The sequence below is a fragment of the Sceloporus undulatus genome, chromosome 5, assembly GCF_019175285.1.
Source record: "Sceloporus undulatus isolate JIND9_A2432 ecotype Alabama chromosome 5, SceUnd_v1.1, whole genome shotgun sequence".
Lineage (NCBI taxonomy): Eukaryota > Metazoa > Chordata > Lepidosauria > Squamata > Phrynosomatidae > Sceloporus > Sceloporus undulatus.
Window position 1 is genome coordinate 94,963,581 of NC_056526.1, and position 20,839 is coordinate 94,984,419.

At 38.8% G+C, this 20,839-nt stretch overlaps 1 protein-coding gene across 1 annotated transcript in view; it reads left to right on the forward strand.

The window, feature by feature from the left end:
* The window catches only part of LDB2 (LIM domain binding 2), a 194,610-nt gene extending 174,344 nt beyond the window's left edge, over window positions 1-20,266 (forward strand). The window contains 6 exon segments of the mRNA XM_042470595.1: window positions 3,392-3,439; window positions 3,442-3,510; window positions 3,513-3,546; window positions 13,971-13,983; window positions 17,382-17,504; window positions 20,168-20,266. Coding sequence (XP_042326529.1) covers window positions 3,392-3,439; window positions 3,442-3,510; window positions 3,513-3,546; window positions 13,971-13,983; window positions 17,382-17,504; window positions 20,168-20,266 — 386 coding nt within the window.
* The last annotated feature ends 573 nt before the right edge of the window (window positions 20,267-20,839 follow it).

The window sequence follows — 20,839 nt, forward strand, 5'->3', positions numbered from 1 at the left end:
CCTAGGGTTGGGTTTCCTGATCCCTTCAGCTGGTTCTCGGATCTGCCATGTCAGACATTCTATTGAAGAGCCAGCATGGTGTAGGGATGGAAAAAGATATCCAAATGTTTGAGGAAAAAAAAAAGACAAGGGACGTTTGAGGGTTCAAAAACCCACTAACAAAGAGAATCCTCCTCAAGCCCTTTCTCAACTTTTCCCCAGTTCAAATAGACTTGAGAACTATTCCTGTTCCCTCATGTCATCCCAGATACTATACCTGTCCCCCTCCATGCTAGAGGGTGGCGTGGACAGCCCACGTGAGGAGGATCACAGTTGCGACTGTGCTACGTGACCACCACAACAATGATGAAACACCATCATTGTGAATCAACAAAAGACAGGTGGTGAGGCTAGCTTCCTCGATTCTGGACCAGTTCCCTCCCCTTGCACTGTTGTGGGTAGGTGGACCAGACCTTTTAGAGTGTCTCGGCTTTTGAGATTTTCAAGTTTATAGTTTGCATTTTGATGTGGTTTTGATACTCTGCCATGGTTATTATTTGATTAATTGGATTTTAGCATGTTAGTTTTAATTCTATATTGTTTAATCTGTTCTAGGGGTGGTACATGTTATTATGGCTTATTTAAGTTGTTGTACGCCGCTTTGATTGCTGGCAAAACGCGGGATAGAAAAAAAAATATTATTTATTATTTTACTAGCATAGTTAGCTATCGGTTTATTTTTCATTATATTTTATACACGATTAGCTTTTCTTTTAATGTTTGTCAGCTGCTCTGAGAACCTTCAGGCCTTCTCTGGTTTGGATTTCTCACCAAAGAATCTCGGAATTAAGATGTTGATGATTGAGATCAATTGTTGAATTTTTTTATATGTGGAGAATCCTGATTTATGAGCTAGATTATCTTGACAATTATATGATGTTTAGTACAGAGAACAGAGGCAGCAGTGTATTTTTTTCATAACCACCTATTTTCTATTTATAAATTATTCTAAAAGAACTGGAAAAGGCTAAAGAGAAAAACACAAAAGGAAAATCTGGAAAATCTAAAAGTGGCTCTATTCTGTGCAATTTAGAACTATATTTCCCTTAAGAAGAACACTTCACCAATGGCCAATTGTTTCTGTGACAGTATATTTCTGATGTGCTTAAATTTGCATTTGTCTCTGTATGTTACCTACAGACAAAAGATATATTTTGTATGTAAGACCGCAGTGTACAACTGAGTCCTTAAGGCCCCCAAAATCTAAGGGTTTGTGCAGCCTCCTCTGAGTGGTCTGATCCCCTGCTACCTGTCAATCTTCTTTCTTGCACTAGTTCAATACGATATTCTAACGAGTCTCTTTTCAGCCTCTTGCCCAAACATCTGCATAGAGTTTGCTCCTTCCCTGCTTAATGGAAAAAAAGCCTTCTCCATTTCTTCCCAACAAGAACACGGGATTTCTGTGTGTTTATTTCTATGACCAAAGCATAGACCATGACCCAACATCCCATATGGACATAAGGGCCAAAAAGATTATGGACCCTCATTGAAAGGTCCAAGGTGCCCTCTTTCATGAGGCCCAAACTCTGTGAGCTCAGGTAATGCCTCACAGGGGGAAATGAAACCTGGTAGGACAGGAATGGAGTTAGTGACCTTCTGTCATTAAAGAGGCAAGGAATGGTACCTGTGTAGTTTTCAGATCTGCAGAAAACGCTTTCTTCCTGAATTCGGAGATTGTACCTCTTCTCCTAAAGACTCTTGAAGGACCTTAAATCTAAAAATTTTAAACACACATTGGGAATTACTTCTGTGTACACAGCACTCAGTGCAGTCATGCTGGCCATATGACCACTAGTGTCTTCAGCTTAGTCAACGGAGATGAGCACCGTCCATACAGTGGGTTACAACTAGAACATTCATGTGAGGACTACCGTTACCTTTTAAACCATGCTTAAGATTGCTTTCCAAACTGTGAAATTTAATGGGTAACCCTGACACTTGACAGTTCTACAAGACTACAAATGTAAGGGTATGTTTCAGTAACTCCTGCCTATGCATTATGTAACATTTGCAACATTCACAACACATTCATTCCAAGTGTGATCCTTCTGTATTCAAAATGGTAACCCATCCACACAAGATGAAATGCCTTATTGCACTAGGTTCTTCTCCACTAAAATAGCATTGTTTAAGCTCTGTGCAATCAGGACTGCATTATTCCCCATCATACCTTTGCATTGCGGCCATTGTCACAATAAAAGTTTATCACATGCACATTTGGCCATGCCCAGCTGTTACTAAAGCTCTGTCCCTTTTCCTTATTTGGCAAAACATGCACATTCACACACAAATTCCACTCATAGAGATATAAATTAAAAACATATATTTAAAAATGCCTCCCCCCCCCTCTTGTGTTGAGGAAGAGAATCTCTTGATTTGGGGATAGAGTTGATTATCACTGTTAGATAAAAGCCATCACTAAAGTAGTGATTTATCGCAGTATAAATCAAGTCTGCTCAGTTAGGAAAAGGCATATTAATTAAATAAATGGTTTTAACTGTCATATTCTTACTATTTCCAGCTGTGTGTATTTGTGTGTGTGTGTCTGGGTGGGAGAGAGAGGAGATGCTTAGAGAGAGAGAGACTTGGAAACGGGCTAATCGTGGAAAAAGAGATGGGAGGCAGTGAGCAAGTTTTCTATTCTCTGCTTCCACCCTTTCCTATCCCTGATCATGATAAGAAAGGGCACCTAAGCCACACTCACAGTCCAACTACTGACCATCCCCTGCCACTCAAAATTGGCATCAACAGTGTCGTTGAACTTTCACACAGGGAATCATAGGTCATAGAAGTGTGAAAGGAGGTCATTAATGTATTTTTTGTGTTAATTAAAAAAAATGGTTTCCAAAACCATGGGAGAGGAACAGTTAGAAGAGCAATGGTGTCAAGCACATGGCTGAAGCAATAGTGGGACTATTGTCACACATAACACTATTACGCCGTGGAGCAATACACCTTGAAGACGTATGGAAAAATCCCAAGGTTCAGGGCAAGGGGGAAGGAACCACCAAACTACCCAGTTAGGCTGAGCATGTCTACTGGTAATGGAATGTTTTCTGATTGCTGTGGGAAAGAGGGAAAATAAGAATTCGGATAGAAAAGGGTATGGCTGGCTTACTTTACCCTAAAGAGAGGCCTTCCACGTTGTACACAAAAACCTTCAAAGCATCTGAAATGATTTCCTTGTTTGAACAGATTATGCCTCCTTTAAATTATTAGAAGCACAGTCTGTCTCTTACTGGTGTCATACATTTACTCTAATGTTACATTAGTAGAGTGTGTAACTAGGAATGTATCTCGGAAATGAACAGCTGTTTGGCATTTTCTCATTTGCTTGGTATTCTCCCAACAGCAATTGGAAGAACCCCATTCCTCGTTGATTTTAGCACTGTCTTTGAAGGAGTGTGACAGACCTGTATTACCTCAAGCACTCAAAAGCATAATCAACACACTCCTCTATCACAGTGGACTGTGTCAATGCACCATGGTCACTCAGCATGGAAACCTGTTTACAAAGTAACAGGAAAAGTTTATGTGCAACACGCAACTAATGGATTTCAATGTCCTTTTCAACTACAAACTATTATTTTCTTTACATGGTGAAAGTGATTGCTGATATCTTAGATTTCAGTTTTAAATGTTTTCTTGCATGACTAAATTCTTGACCATCAGCCATAAATAGAAACGAGAGAAAGTGCTGTTTCTTCTTTGTTCTTGTTGTATTTCAAATAGAAACTGTTTGTATGGTTTATGCACTTATCAGGCTGCAGCTTCAATTTTTGTGCCAAAGTCTACTATACACAAAAGATCACCCAGAGGTCTATGATCCAGAGACCAGATGTGGAGAGAAAAAAAACCCTCTTGCTGGAGGAAGGAGGAGGAAACTATATGAACTAGATCTTCACACATACTGCCAAAGCCCTCCTAAAGATGATTGTTAAGCAGGGCACACCAGTCTGGTGTGGCCTAGTTCAGTCTTAAAGATGTTTATTTCTATATAACTACTCACGGTAAAGAAAGCGAGAATGAGGAACTATTCAGATGAGTATCCCCCACTGTGGCCAGGCTAAAGACTGCAGTGTCCAGAAGTGCTAGACTAAAGATTCCATCAGCCCCAAACGCATGGCCCTGGTATGAGATTATGGGATTGGAATACATCAGGATGATTAGAAGTTACTTTTAAAGTAATTAAAGTTATTGTTGTATTTATTTATCAATTATATGTTATTCTGAGGCCCTGAGATATTTACATATTTTACAGTCTTTCCAGTAACCTTTCATATTTCTTAAAAGTAACAAATTTAATTGCTTTTAATTGCATTCCACTATAAAATCTGAATGCTAGCACTGCTGCATGAATAACAAACAAATTGTCTTCCCATCAACTCACTGCTCCTCAGTACCCACAATAGAAGGTCAGCAGCGGAATTATTTTTTCCCATCACATCCATATAACTAGGAAAATTACAGTTATGCTACAAAGAAGTGGAGTTGCCCATTGTTAAAATACAGTCACAATAGACATATAGTTATACCTTTCTCATTAAGCAAAAAGGAGAGTATTTACATCAACTTGTTTGTAATAACTAATGCCCTCCAGACTTAGTCGAAGGCCAGCAACTTGTTCCACAGAGTGAATTAGAGACACATGGATGGTGGTCTACTCCAAGTTGTCCCTTCGTACCATATGTTGGCATTATGGCACCGAAACGTTTTATCATCTGGAAGGTTTGCTAGCTCTTTTTCTTTCCATATTTTGTTTCAAACTGAACAAAACTAGTTGTAGATTATGGACCGGTGTTGATTGATGGCTGAAATAGAATTTATTCTTCTGATTGTTAGAAATACTGAGTTTATGCTATTCCTAAACAACCTAGTTCCTATGATATCAAGGATGCAGAGGGATCTCCCCACTTACTCAGCTCAGGAGATTAATGTAGATTGTTTTGGGCAGGACTTTCTCTGTAATGGTGCCTGCTCTTTAGAGTATCCTCTACAGGGGCCCATAAAGTGCCCCCTTTTCCCAATCTGCAAGCAAAGAATACTTTTCATTCTCAAATATCTTCCCCTTGTTTCTGCAACTTAAGGTCTCTAAATTCTTTTGTATTTTGGGGTATTTTGTACTTTTTTATACTTTTTGATTTATCATTGTTGTTAGCAGGTTGTTTTCCAACTAATGGTAAACTATTCTGTAGGTGTTTTTTAAGTCTTGTTTTTTGTCTTGTTTTCTGTGTTCCCTGTAGGACAGAAACGCACCTAACTAATTAATAAATAGTATATAATAAGAAATTCTTGTGTTGCCAGCATAGTATCACTCTTTGAATAAATACCAGTAATGGAATCGAGGTTTTATTGGACTAAAATGTGTCTTACTAGTCCAAAGTGTTTGGAAACAGCAATGGTTGACCTCAGTAATTTCCAATGGAAAGGACATTGTTAATTTCATAACTCATGTGAAAGTAGGCCTGTTCAGACTGCCAAAATAAAGCTGCTTCGGGTCTCTTTGGAGGTATGCTGTTTAAATGATGCAGGGTCCTAAGAGTCCGGAGTCGCCCAAGCCCCACTCCATTCCTAAGCACTGGAGTGCAGCTTTGGTGCAGCTTCCAGTCTTAGGAGCATGCATCATTTAAACAGCATACCCAAAGAGACCCCAAGCAGCTTTTTTTGGCAGTCTGTAACAGGCCTATGACTAGCTATTCTCTTCCTTGTGCTAGTTGGGATTTCATTTTAAGCATTTTTGATACTCCTGTCACCCCCCACACGTCCCAGTGCTAAAAACCAGGGGCACACAGTTGATTGGGAAGTTGTCCTGCCCAAGCTGCACGTGAAACAAAAGAGAGCTATCTCAGTTTGTCTTCAAGGGAAAGTTGAAACTTGTATTGCTTGGTTTTGAAGCTGGAAATGATTTACAACATGAATTGTGTTGGTGGAGGTGGGGGGCATTGTTCTATCACTGGACTGAATTTTCATCCTCTGGCATTTTTAAAGTGAGAGCTGCTTTTTAGGTTAGTAAACCCAAACCAGCTCTCCTGTTCCTTTTTCTCCTATCATGTCAGTTTGCAGTCCTAAAATGCTAGTGAGTCACACAGTTTTGTAGGGCTTGTTTCCTATCTAATTCAAGGTAAACAGATCATATGAGCCTTACTGTCATGCTCTGTTCCCCATAAACAAGGACATATCTGCCAGGTGGCTGAGCTCTCACCTCCACCATTAGTCAGAAGAGGAGGACCGGCATACACTGTGGCACTTGTTGTGAGGACTGTAGTCACTTTCCAGTGCAATAAGCAGAGGATGAAAACAAAATCTGTGGGCATACAGAGTTTAGGATCCAACTTGTAGGCCCTGTCCAGGCCTTTCTGTGTATTGGTGTACACCAGGAGCAAGGAATCTTTACCTTCATCCTGAAACACACAGCTTCCTTCCAGGCTGAATAACCTGGGTTACACATTTGACCGAATAGGAAAACTAGTTTAATTTAATGGTAGCCACTCCTGTTTTCTTTACAGATTTAAAGTGCTTACAGGTTTATAATGATCTGTTGACATTGCAATACAGTGAGCCTTTGGTATTTGCTGGAGTTTTGTTCCAGGAAACATCCACCACCCCCCCACCCCCTTTCGCAGATACCAAAATCCTTGAATGTCAAATCCTATTATAAGCAGTGGCATAGTTAAGATGGTGTTCTTTATATAAAATGCAATCAAGGTTTGCTTTTTGGAGTGTTTTTTATTTTTTTTAAATAGTTTCAAACTTGGATGTTGGAAACTGTGGATTAAAAAAAAAATTCGTGGAAGGCTGACCTGTAATAACCTGTGTTGTGATACACTGTTCCCTCCTATGTGTTCATCAATCTGTTACAGACTGCCCAAATAAAGCTGCTTCGGTCTCTTTGAGGTATTGCTTTAAATGTGCCTGCATCCTAAAGTCTGGAAGCTGACAAAGCTGCACTCAAGTGCTTAGGAATGGAGTGTGGCTTGTGCGCACCTGGACCTTAGGACCCATGCTCATTTAAAAGCATACCTCCAAAGACCCAAAGCAGCTTTATTTGGGCAGTCTGTAACAGGCCTCAGTCTCTGACACCGCTTTGAGGGTCATTCTCTGTTTGTCACCTATTAAAAGTCAAGACAACGCCTACACTGTGTGCATTAGTCAAACCGACATCTTCCGTGGGCTTTGGCAGGTGCAAGAAACTCTTGCTTGTAAAAAACGGAAGGTCGAGAAGAGGTTTATATGGCACAATGGGCATTTTGTGCCATAAAAATCCAATAATTTGGGCTTTCCTGCCCTGTCGTGGAAGTGGCAGAGTAGAATACTTGACAATTAACCTGGGTTAGTTTGAAAAATGTCTTTTTGAGTTTTCCTTCCTTTTTCCCTCTCCCCTTCCCTGGCCTAGTCTGGAGTTGCCACGTGATCCCCTGAATGCCTGCCAGCCTCTTCTTGTTGATCCTCCAGAGACCATCTGTGCTGGGGGCATTGATTAGGTGTGTCTGCCGGGATTACATCTTTTCTTTGCCATGCCAACTAATCAGCTGTTTTGGTTACCACAGAAACAAAATGTCAGAGCTCACAGTACGGTAACATGAATTCGGCACCACAGAAAATGTTTTCTTAATTGGAGACCTTTTCGTTTTGGATTTTATGAGGAAGTTGCACGGAAGCGGAGAGGGAGCCTCGTCCAATACGATTTTATCTTCATTGATTAGAAGTTAATAATCCCCCCCCTTATAAATTAGGACATTTAATATCGCTACAAAGCATGCTTGTTAGCTATTACGGTCTTTGAATGATTCTAGTTGTCTCAGTGGTGCTATAAAAACTCTAACCTGAATCAGGCATGATCCAGATATTTCTTTTAATAAAGGGATTCTGCACTCCGAGAGTTATTATTATTATTATTATATTATATTTTATTATTATTATTGTAAGATCCCAATATGGCGGTAAATAATACGGGTTTACCATTGTCAGTATGATAAAAATTCAGATTCACTTCACTTTTTCTTGCAAATGTCTGATATTTTTTTTACGCCATCAACAAAGCGGTCATTTTCACATCATGTGCTAACTGTAGTAGTTACGTAAGCTAACTATATATATATATCTATATATATATATATATATATTATTATCGTCTGTGGAATTTCTTAGCCAACTAAAATAGTTAAATGAAGGTTTAAAGTAGTAAATGTATTTGCATAAGCTAAATGCATGAAGAAACACCGTTAACTGTAACCACCATTGCATATGCATTGAACCTTTGGGATCAAACTACAGTGGACCCTGTTATCCTGGGGTTTGGTTCCAAGATCCCCGTGGATAACAAAATATTGGATGCTCTAAGTCCATATATATTAATGACATAGCAAAAAAGGTGTCCCTTATAAAAAATGGAAAATCAGATTTGATACTTGAAATTATACTTTTTTTTTAACCTTTTCAAACTGGCTGTTTGAATCCATGTATAAAAAAAATCTGTGTACAAGAAGGGCCGACTGCATATGTCACACCGGATTCAACTGCCGAGGTATCTGCCAGCCATGTCTTTCTTAAAGGAGCTGCACATTCTGACATTAGGTACTAAATGTTGGGATTTGTGTTAGCTATCATTTGACAAATCAGAAAAGTAACACAATTTGGTCTATATTAGTGCTGGCTTTTGCATATGTACATGGATCCTCCATATCATTAGGTTCAGTTAATCTCCCCACAGATGCTAAAAAATGCGATGATCAAGACCCATATTTTCAGTGGCGGTGACTTGAACATACATGCACTGCTCCAGCATGTCCACATTCAATTGCCACCACTGATAATGTGGGACTGGTGATCTGTGAGTGGTTAAATTTAGCAGATCGGACATCTACCGATAGGGAGGGCCCACTGTATTTCTATTAGCTTAAGAGTTTCCACTTGTATCTGAGGCTCACCAACCCTTTTACCCAGTGCAGCTTTTTGTGTGATTGTCTGTAGTATTCTAGAACCCCTTAAGGTAGCTTTGGGAGGATGGAGGATGCAAGGCATTTAATACCTGATTTCTGGTTGACGCATCCTTAAAGTTATTCCTTCAAAGAGGCAGGAGATAGGGCCCTGCTGTAGGAGTTTCTAACAAAAACTTTCCATCCAAGTTTTCCATCTCATCCAGCATTCTGCTTTTCAGCTGGCCAACCTGGGATGTAAATTTCATAAATGACATTATTGTAGGCAGAGTAATTTTATCCTTTTTCTCCTTGCTGACAGAACAGCACAAAAATTAGCAATTTTGAGACTATTTGCAGTTTTGGGATTTTATTTTGTTTAAAAAAAATATGATTTTTTTTGCACAATAAAATGGCATTTTTCGCGATAGATAACAGCATTTTCTACACAAAAATGCTGTTTTCTGCACAGGGAATTTTGTGCAGAAAATAATATTTCTGCCACAAAATGCTGTTTCCTGCACAAGAATTTATTATTATTATTATTATTATTATTATTTATTATTATTTTATTTGCTGTGCAGTAAATGTCATTTTCTGTGCAAAACTCCACATGCATTTTTCATGCAGAGTAAGTTCGAAACAGCAGAGATTCTTACTTATCTAGGATTCTTCTTGTCAGGTTTCCTTACAGTTAAGAAACTTTTCCCTTTTAGTTATTATCTGCTGCAGTGAGCACACAGTTAAAAAAAACTTTTCTACCTCAGTTTAAATACTGGAAATTCTTTCCATCCCTACCAACCAGTTGCAACTAGAAAACCTATAAATTATAAAGGCTATATAGCCCCTCTGCCCCCTTTCACAACAAAAACGCATGCTTAAAATGCTGTCTTTGAGTCGACAGTCCTAATTGATTATAATTTCATTCCTAATTGAGTGTAGATTAATTTATATTTCATGAATTGGTTACTGTCTATAATAATACAAGTACAGTACACATAACATGAAGAAGTACTTTTGACTCTAACTGTTGTGTGGCAGTTCCTGGTTCTAGGATTAAAGAGTTCTTTTCTGCACCTGTTCCAAATTGTTAAATCTTTATTATATTCCCACTGTCATCTTTTCCCCCTAACTAAAAAGCCCTGAAACACTTAGCTTTTCATTGAAGGAAAGATTCGATTCATTATTTCTTTTTCTGTACCTTGACTTTCAGCATGGCAGCCAGAAACTGTCACATGGCCGTTCAGACTACCAAAATAAACTCTTGGGGTCTCTTGAGGTCTGCTCTTTAAATGATGCATGGGTCCTAAGAGTCCGGCGTCACGCCAACGCCACACTCCTTCCCAACCACCGGGAGATTGCCAGCTTTTGGTGCGCTTCCGGATCTTCGGATGCCATCATCATTTAAACGCATACCTCCAAGAGCCCCTGACGCAGCTTTATTTGGCAGTCTGTAACAGGCCCAATCTGAATGTAGCTGTACATAGACGTCTTAATGGCTTATGAATGTACTTCCTTAAATTAATCTTCCTTGCGTTTACATTGAATAGGTTTTCCCCCCATTTAAAGCTTATTGAACTGATTTCATCGTTATCTGCATGATCCCCAAATCCCATGCCTTTGTCATCTCCTATTAGACCTGTTGCCTTAAATTTCTTTATTTCTCTGACCTTACACTTCATTGAAAAGCATCCTTCGTTGGTATGTCCATTTTTCGTAATAAAGCACATAATTAAAGTGGTGGCTTGCCTCTCTTTTTATCGTTGTTGTTTTTTAATAGTTATCACATTATGCTCATAGGCTCCTTCCATACCTGTGGACACCTAGAAGCCACTCTTAAAGTCTTTTTTCTGTTCTAATAAGCTTGTCCATTAGTCATCCCCCATCTACAAGCTTGCTACCCTCTCAGGGAACTCTAAATCTTGGTCAAGGAAGAAACTTGCTGTACCGAACCGTGTAGTGCCGATTATTGTACTTAAGAGTGCTCAGCAAATAGCACTATTTATTAATCATTATTTAATACCTGTTATAGAGTTTTGTACCTATGTAGTGAATCAACAAAAATATCTGGCCAGCCAAGGGACCTAGATTTGAGACATGATCATTACTACTTACGAGATGTATTGAATATTGCTTTTATATCATTTTTTGGCAGTTTCGTGGCTTCCAGAAACATATGAGCAAATCTCAGAGATGTCCCAAATATTGACCTATATTCAATTATCATCCCCCACCCAACTTTAAGAGCAGCAAAGAATACCCTTTCATAATGTCATCTGTATGTCGTGAGAAGGTGTGAAAAATTAACAAGGTAGCTTTTTTTGGCCTGGGGCCTGCCTTGCCCTCAAAAGACAAGGCTGCAGTGGCACGAGAAGCTATAGAATTTATCTTTGTGTGTTTGCCTAACAGTATTGTATAGATGGGAAGGAAGGGAAGAAGCTAGCATGAATACAAAAAAGTTTAGAGGACTGTTTTTAAAAGTAATTTGTTACACGTCCCATTTTTCAAAAAAGTGATTTATGCCACCACTCTCATAATAATTCAGCAATTCTGGAAACCAATGATGGTTTCTTTTTTTACTTTTGAGTATTAAAAACGACCTCTCTCCATGTTTTAGCACCCTCAAATAAAGTTTGTGCTAAAAAAAACCCCTTAACCAGTGGATCCTGTTGCTTCTCAAAAGTGACAAGTCTTATGATGTTGTTATCTACAAAGTAGTAACACGGATGGACAGAACCATTTGTGATAAGGAAGGGAAGAAAAGGTCTCTTCTGGTAAAATAGACCAGGCCGACATTGAAGAAGAAAAAAATAGATTAAAGTTTATTTTTAAAACAATAATTAAAAAATCTGAAATTAGAGAGAAAAGGAAGAACAGAAGGAGAGCTCTTATAACAGGAATTTAAAAAGTGTTGCTGGGGATACATTATAACTGTATATACTCATGTAGGCCTGTTACAGACAGCAAATAAAGGTGCTTCGAGTCACAATGGAGGTATGGTGTTTCAATGTGCATGGCGTTAAGAGTCCAGAAGTTGCGCCAAAGCCATGCTCCAGCCCTAGGACTGGAACCTGGCTTTGGTGTGTTGTCTGGACTCTTAGGACGCATGCATCATTGAAACCCCATACCTTCCACTGGACTCGAAGAGCTTTATTTTGGCTGTCTGTAACCGGCCTATTGACAGATATTTAGGTTAAAAATTGACCCCAAAAACATGAGTCAACTATTCATGGGTCAATGTAAGTACTGTATTTTAATGCATATATCTGGCATGGAAGCTCGGACCACTTTCTATTCTCTCAACCATGCAACCTTTAGTATGTGCACAAATTTTGTCTGCTGGATTTGTAAGTTCTTTGGCATTGTTTTTTTCCTTATCATCCTTGACATCTTCTCATTACATTGCTTCCATTTTACGCTCAACTTATCATGGGTCCTATCAAAAATCCAGAATTGGCTCCAAAACTTGCCCTGACTTTATATGGCGTCGACGTATATTGTAGTGAGATAGGTACTCAAATGTGACATGAAAAGCGCTAGGACTGAAGGAGATTGTACAATACGCACTATGGGGAGAAAAAAAATTATAAAATGAAAACTTCTCCAACCCGTTTACATATTTTAATGAGCGATTAGATGGAACCTGAAATTACGGTGGTAACTTCAAGTACAGTACCAACTCTCCATTTGGCATCCATGTAAACTGGCTCGCGCTTTGCAATCCATGTGGACCCCTCCTCCTCGGAACCATCTCGCACGCAGCTCAACGCGACCGGGGTGGCCCCTAGGCCGTCAACGGGGTGTCGGGAACATTGCAATGTGATTAGAAACAATAAGTAGGTAGTAGGGAAATAACAATGACAAAAAAGAAATGAAAAAAATTACCACAACAAATATAAAATAACTATAATAAGATATATATCAAGAGAGAAAAATGAAACAAAAAAGAATAAAAGAAAAGCGGGAAGTTTGTTTTTTAAAAAACCCTTCAGTACATCAACCAGATCCCACCACCAGTATCAATTATAAACATTTCCCGTTCATCTGTACGGCAATTCTTACATCCCATCTTAGTTTACCTTTAAATATTTATTTCCTGTCTATTCTAGTTCTTTGTTTTCTTCTTAAAAATAAACAATAAATATTATTATAAACTGAATCCTTTTACTACGTTTCCTTAAGTCTTTTATATTCCAAGGGTTCCAAACTAATAAAAATTTATACCATTGCCATAATAAGGTGCTAAACAGCCATGATAAACACCGACACAAGGCTAAGTGGAGGCATAGTAACTGACGCCGCATGCAACTCTACTGATACCAAGATCAGCCGCCCACCTGACCAGACGGTGTGGTATCACGCCATTCTTTGGCTCAGTTTCAGACATGCTATGCCCAAAGAAACCCTGAAAAGCTGCCACCCAGAGTGGCAAGGGCATCTTTTTGCAGCACTAAAAGGAGTGGCATTTTGCAATTCTTTTAGCTCTAGCAAATACTGGATCAGGGCCACAGCACACGTTTGCGCAGCCCCATCCAGTGAGAGGAAGGGTGGCAGGGATGCCACTCCAAAGGGGTGATCTGTTTGCCCCCACGTTAGTCAATTTTGCCAATTCAGCAAAGCCCATCATCTTTTCCACCATTCTGAGATATTCAAAGTCTGTTCTTTTTTTCCAATTTTGGCATTAGATTCATTTCTGTGGCTGTAAACCCTGTAATAAAACGTTATGTTTTTTCTCACATATTTATTTTCAAAATCAATCATATTTAATAAAAATAGTCATGATTCCAAGGGTGGCCTTTAGTCAAATCTTTTGTATAACAGAAGTACTTTCCATCTAATAATCATAGCTTTTTACATGTCCACCAAAGATGGACACTTCCTGAAGTCTTAAGTGCTGGCCTTCTGCCTTCCTCGTGGTTTGACATTGATAGCCGCAACCCATTATTTGCTCACAGCTAGTAATTTTGATACGTTTGACGAAAATCTTTTATATCGTTGAATCTTATTGATAAAAAGCATGCCCACCAAGGTTGGTCACCAATGTGGTCTTTTGACTTCGGGATAAGGTGGGCTTTTCACACACAGTGTTATCGCACTGTCAATTTGTCCATTTTAACTGTTCCATTCTATAGAATTCTTGTACTTGAACTTTAGGGAAGGGTATTTAATATTTAGAGCCAGAGAGCTCTAGCATCTCAACAAACCACAAAACCCAGAATTACATAGAATTTAAAGTATAGCACTGTATGGAGCGCACCACATAATTCCAGGAGGAAAACAATGTATAGGTGCTTTATAAGTTATAGCAAACCATTTGTCTGTGTAGATCATGAAAAGTTATGGAATGCACTCAAGGACATGGGTGTGACAATACATATGATAGTCTTTATGAGATTTCTGTACCAAGGACAAGAGGCCACTATTAGAACTGAATTTGGAGAAACAGAGTGGTTTCTAATAGGTAAAGGGGTCAAGCAAGGCTACATCGTATCACCCTATCTGTTCAACTTATATGCTGAAAACATCATAAGAAAAGCAGAATTAGACTCAGAAGGAGGAGGAGTGAAGATAGTAGGCAGAACATCAACAACCTAAGATATGTGGATGACACAATAATACTGGCAGAAGACATCACAGACCTGGAACAGTTACTGACGAAAGTCAAACATGAAAGTGCAAAGGCAGGATTAATGTTGAGCATAAAGAAAACAAAAATAATGACCACAGAAGAAATACATAAATTCAATATAAAAAACAAGGAAATCAAAATAATAATTTAAAAAATCCCATACCTAGGGTCAAACATTGACTAGAGTGGTGACTGCAGTCAAGAAATAAGAAGAAGACTAGGAATGGGTAGGGCAGCTATGAAAGAACTAGAAAGGATCCCGAGGAGTAAAAATATACAAATGAGCACTAAAGTCAGAATTATTGAGACCATTGTATTCCCCATTGCCATGTATGGATGCAAGAGTTGGGAGAGTCAAGGAAGCAGACAGAAAGAAAATCAACACATTTGAAATGTAGTGCTGGTCAAAAGTGGTGAGGATACTGTGGACAGCAAAAAAGGCAACAGAACAGACCAAACCAGAAATCTCCTTAGAAGCCAAGATGAACAAATTGAAGCTGTTATACTCTGGCCACATAACAGGAAAGCATGGATCACTAGAACAAACAATAATGCTAGAAAAGGTAGAGGGTAGAAGAAGGAGAGGAAGACTACATGCAGATGGATGGACTCAATCAGGGGGGGTCACAGGCATGAGTTTGCAAGGCCTGAGCAGAGCAACTGAAGATAGGGAGTCATGGAGGTGTCTCATCCACAGTCACCATGAGTCAGAGTCAACTTGAGGGTAGCTAACAACAAACAACAACATAGCAATGTCATTGTACACTGTGATGAAGACTCTGGTCACATTACTGTATATACTCATGTATAAGTCTAGAAATTTTAGTCAAACAATTGACTCCAAAAACCTGTGTTGACATATCCATGGATCAATGTAAGTACTGTACTGTACTGTACTTTAAGGCTTATAAAAAGGAACAATCCCCTGGTGAAAGGCAAGAGTGTCATCTGTTCTGGAAGCACTCACACACTCTTTTATATGCTCTCATCCATGAAGCACAAACAGTTATGCCTGCTTTAATTGTGTATGTTTTCTGGCACTGTTTTCCTTTGCTTCATCCTTTGCATCCTTTGTTGCATATCCCTAAGTTTTACTCTCTACTCAGCTATGAGTCATATCAAAATCCATAATGTGGCCCCAAAACCTGCCCTCGACTTATACATGAGGTCAATTTATAGTTGAATATATATGCTAGTCCATGTCCTGGTAAAACACTATTTCAATGCATACTGTCAGAGGTCACTTGAAGATAGTCTAACAGCTATGACCATTGTTGAAGCCTTAACAAGAACAGTAAGAAGTGAGCATATCATCCTTGTTTGAAATTTCTGTATCAGCACTGGTAAACCAGCAGGCCCAACTGAAGATGCAGGCATTAGTTTACAAAGTGATGAATAGCTCAGGGCTCAGGTATTTAGAGTACTTAGGTACTTACCCAAGATTTAAGATAATCTGAGCACACTGCATACTGTACCGCAGAGGCTCTTGTGTTACCACCTGTGACATCGCTACTCTGATGATGGAACACCTTTCTCCTTACCTTCGGTTAGAGATACAGCTATCCCCTTCAGTCTTGCCAGGTGCCAGTTACACACATATTGATAAACCTTCCACAGGTTTTTGGACAAGTGGGAATAAGCAAGTGTTTTATTTGTCTTTTCTTGTTGTTTGCTTGTGCTGTATTTTACCAAACATCTGTAATCTGTCATTTTGGGTACTTGTCATTTACAATTTTAATAATAATATATTTTATGTAAACTGTTTGCTACCCTGAATTTCTATATAGAAAGAGTAAATCAGTGAAGAGTGAAAGGCCCAAGTCCCCCACACAATTGCAAAATGGGCCCATTAGCCCTTTGTTACAGAGGATGATCTCTCCAGACATTTCCCCCCCCCCAGTACTTGTTATCTTTGATCATCATCAGTTCTTCTGTCTAACAATACACCTACCTTTGGAGAAGCTGGTTTACAATAGGTATAACCATCCAACACATTGTGAATTCTTCTCCAGATCAGATTTTAATCCAAGTCAGAGGAGAATTCAAAGTCCTCATAATGCTCATCTCTTCTGTGATTTTGAACACTATGAGCTGCTGAGATATATATCCAAATTCAGATCTGTACAGCTTTGGTAACATCTGTGCTATAAACACAAATTACACAGATAGAAATGTAATGACTAAAAGAGTTTAATGAAATCTCCAATTTTTCAGAAGAAAGAAATTGTTGGAGTGATTTCATGTTTGTACTCAGTGCCACAATTTAATCTTTGGGATACAAGAGGTACTCCTCAAAACAACAACAACAACAACTGAAAAATCAAAAAAGCAAGAAAGGGTGCAGAGGAATAGTAAAAAAATAACCAAATGAAACTGAATACAGGTAGAAAGTAAACAGATATCATCTCTTATTGTTCTGGAGAAAATTAAAACAATTCAAAACAAATAGAACCTTTATAAACATAGGCCAATCCGTCATTTGTCTTATGATTGCATATTATCTGTTATATAAATAATGCAGGATTGTCTAGTTCAGTAACTAGATATCATGCATGCACAACTGCAGATCACAACCGAATTGAAAGGCTTAGTACCATTAATTAGCTGCAGAGATTTTAGGGGGAAGTAAAATAGATGTAATAAATAAGATTTAGAGCCCGCAAGAGTCGTAAAATCTACAGTCTGATCAACTGCTGCTCCATGAATTGCTTTCCTTAATTCCTTTTTTCTTTGAGAGAGGATGTAATTGCTCTAATAAAGTTGAACAACAATTTTTTTTTCTTTATGTCTGCTTCTAGGTGTGTACAGAAGGACGTCTTATCTTGGAATTTACCTTTGATGACCTTATGAGAATAAAAACATGGCACTTTACCATTAGACAATACAGAGAATTAGTCCCTCGCAGTATTTTAGCCATGCATGTAAGTAATCAGCCAAATTCCTTTTTAACATTCCAGAAAATTTTGAATGTCAGAACACAAAACCAGAAAATTGTTGTCCAAGCAAGATTTGTTCAGTATTTGAAACCAAGTTTTTATGCTGATGTGGCATGGACTCCAGTCATATACAAGGATATGTGCGCGCGCATATGTGTATACCTTCAAATCACCTGTTGACTTATGGTGACCTCATATTTCATAGGGTTTTTTTAGGCAAGAAATACTCAAAGATGGTTGTGCCAGTTCCTTCCTCTGAAATATGGCCTCTGCTATACAAGAATACAGTGTTACCCCGGGTTACAAAAATAATTCGTTCCGCCGCCGCTTTCGTAACCCGAAAGGCTTTCGCAAGCCGAAACCCCATAGGCGCTAATGGGGAAAAGCCGCGATTTGGTGCGAAAAAGCGCCGAAAAGCACCAAAATTTCTTTCGTAACCCGAAATAACCTTCGTAACCCGGAACAGTTTTTTTCAATTGGATTTTTTCGTAACCCGGAAATTTCGTAAGGCGGCGCATTCGTATCCTGGGGTAACACTGTATATAAATGGAAATATTTAGGTTGCTGGTTTATAAACTAAGTAGCTGGATCACTCCCCAATCCATTAATTTTGAAAATACATTTATTCACATACCCATGGAGTATATGGGTTGTTTTATAATGTGCATTTGTTTTATAATGTGCAAAAAGAATCATGTGACTTCAATTTCTTTATGAGTTATTGTTTGGGGTAAAGCCTGGAAAGTTACTCTTAAGAAGAATAAATACAATGATACGGCAAAACCATCCAAAGTATCCTCCGACTAGTTTCAATTTTGGATGGCTTACCATACAGTGGAACCTCGGTATCCGTGGACTCGCCATCTATGGATTTGGGCATCTGTGGATAGCAAGACAGTGTTGTGCTGTGCTGCCATTAGGAACAACGGGACTTCACCTGAAGCCACACCGCCATTGGGGAGAACAGAATTTGAGCATCTGTGGATTTTAGTATCCACAGCCATGGGTACTAAGGGCCCACTGTATTCATTTTTCTTAATAATAACTTTATAAGCTCTGGCTTGGAATTTGTCTCAGTGAATCAAGCAGAAACACAGTGTATACTTATATTATTCCTGATACTCGTTGTAGTACATTCCTGTGATACAGAGATAGGAATTGCTAGTTTAGCCTATGAAGATATATGAGGCATGCGAATTAAATTCCCAGAGCTTTTAAATGTTTAAATAATTTAGGAAATGGCTATTTCAAGGGAAGCATAGACCTATGTAGAGAAGAATATAACCACCTGAGCCCTGCACACATGCCTTCCACTAAGACCTACTAGGTCAACGGTGACAGGAATGTTGAACTTCTTGATTCAGAATATGTGATTATCTCCTCATTGGGCCTTGAAGGCCATAGCTATATCTGCACTACAAAATTAATGCATTTTGACACTGCTTTAACTGTCATGGCTAAATGCAGGAAACCTTTGCAGAGAATGTGAATTCTTTGCAGAAGTGTAAATTAAATCAACAATCTAGTCCAAAGTGAACATCCCTCATGACATTCTATGCTGACTGGGATAAATGGGAGTAGCAGTCCAAGTTGGCTATCCCCTGATCTGGTGCAACATACTGAGTTATGTGCAATAACATCCAAAAATATGACAGTGTTACTCACAGATCTGCGTTTTGTCAAGATGCTGCTTCTTTGTTACTCTGAGTCAAGATGGTATGGAGGGATATCCATACAGGCAGTCCACTCCTCTCTCCAGCCATGTTGGTTCTGGGAGACAAAGAGCTTCAAAGTCCAGGAAATAAAATTTAAATTTAAACCTGAGATCCAGGTTGTGAGGATTTGTGAGGCTACCAGCCTCTTTGTTAAGCAGAGAACACTGAATTTCTCAAGAGACCTACACACTGTTGTCTTAGGTAAAACACACCAAATGCAGTCCAATTTTTTTAAAAAGTGTTGCTTTTGTTGGAGGTAAAAAACCTCAAAGAGCAAAATCTAGTCCATTGGCTTCCCCCTTAGGATTCCCTTGTTGCAACTAAAATGTGGCTTCTTCGCATCCAAAAAACATATCCGGGGTGGCCGTGTTTGCCACATAGCAAAATACAATAACATCCAAAATCTACAACAGTGTTAGGGCCAACCAAAATGCACAAAATACATGTTGCAAACTTTCAAAGTTCCATTGGCTTCTTCATCAGGTAAAGATTTTAAAAATCACACAGGAAAAAGAACATAACAATGTTAGTCACAGGCAGTTATGGTTCCTCATAATCTAAGTCAACCATGAATTCACTGGATAGTGTTAAGCAAGATGCAGTTCTCAGTCACATTCGTCTTCTTGTAAGATGGTGAAAAAATGCAATTTTGTCATCTTATAAGGGTTACTGAGATGATAAACCATCAAAAATATGATAATAAACCTTCATGTCAGCATTATTGATACAGCAGCTAGAATTAAATAGGCATTGCCCTTTCCTTGAGCAGAGTAAATTTCTAACATCTACTACATATCTCAGATGGCTTGCATCATTTAGTAGTCTCCTTATAGATAAGAATGTCATTTTAAAAATATGGCTAGCATTGTAATTTTATCACTGTGTGTATATTTTACATGAGCTTAGAAGAATATCTCTTTGTTTTCGGCATAGGCACAAGACCCTCAGGTGCTGGAGCAGCTGTCCAAAAACATCACTCGTATGGGTCTGACTAATTTCACCCTCAACTACCTCAGGGTAAGCTTATTGTGAGTAATTTTTGAAAAGGTTACTGTCACAACCCTCACAAGTTCATCAGCCTAAAGACTCTTGAGTTTTGTCACTAGCATCTCCAGAATTTTTGTTTGTTTTACGAGAAACCTGGCGTCCATTCTGCTGGATCCTTGCTTTAGAAGTACTGTTTCTTCTCCAAAGGTCTCATCTGGCTAAGTAGATACAGATGAATAGAAAGTCAGAAAGAAGGCATTCTCTTGAATTTTAAGACATTGGAAATGCCAGTTGCACCATCCTTCCCTAAAAAAATAGTTTCTGGGTTAAAGAATCTGTATTTCAAATGCATAATTATAAAGCATAGATTAGAAGGACCTGCACTGAAGATCTAGCTGATTATTTTAAATCTGTATTCAGTACACAGATATCCCACCTCCTTGGCCTTCAGTCCTTATCTCATAGTAGTTGTTACCAGCAGTGACAAGAAGACAGTTCACAGATGGGGACTGTTAGCCAGCACTGCAGAACTCTTGTGGGTGGAAAGGAATTCCTATACAAATAACTCAGGACTCATATTTATGCTTTCAGACAGAGCACAGTCCTAAAATCCTTTTA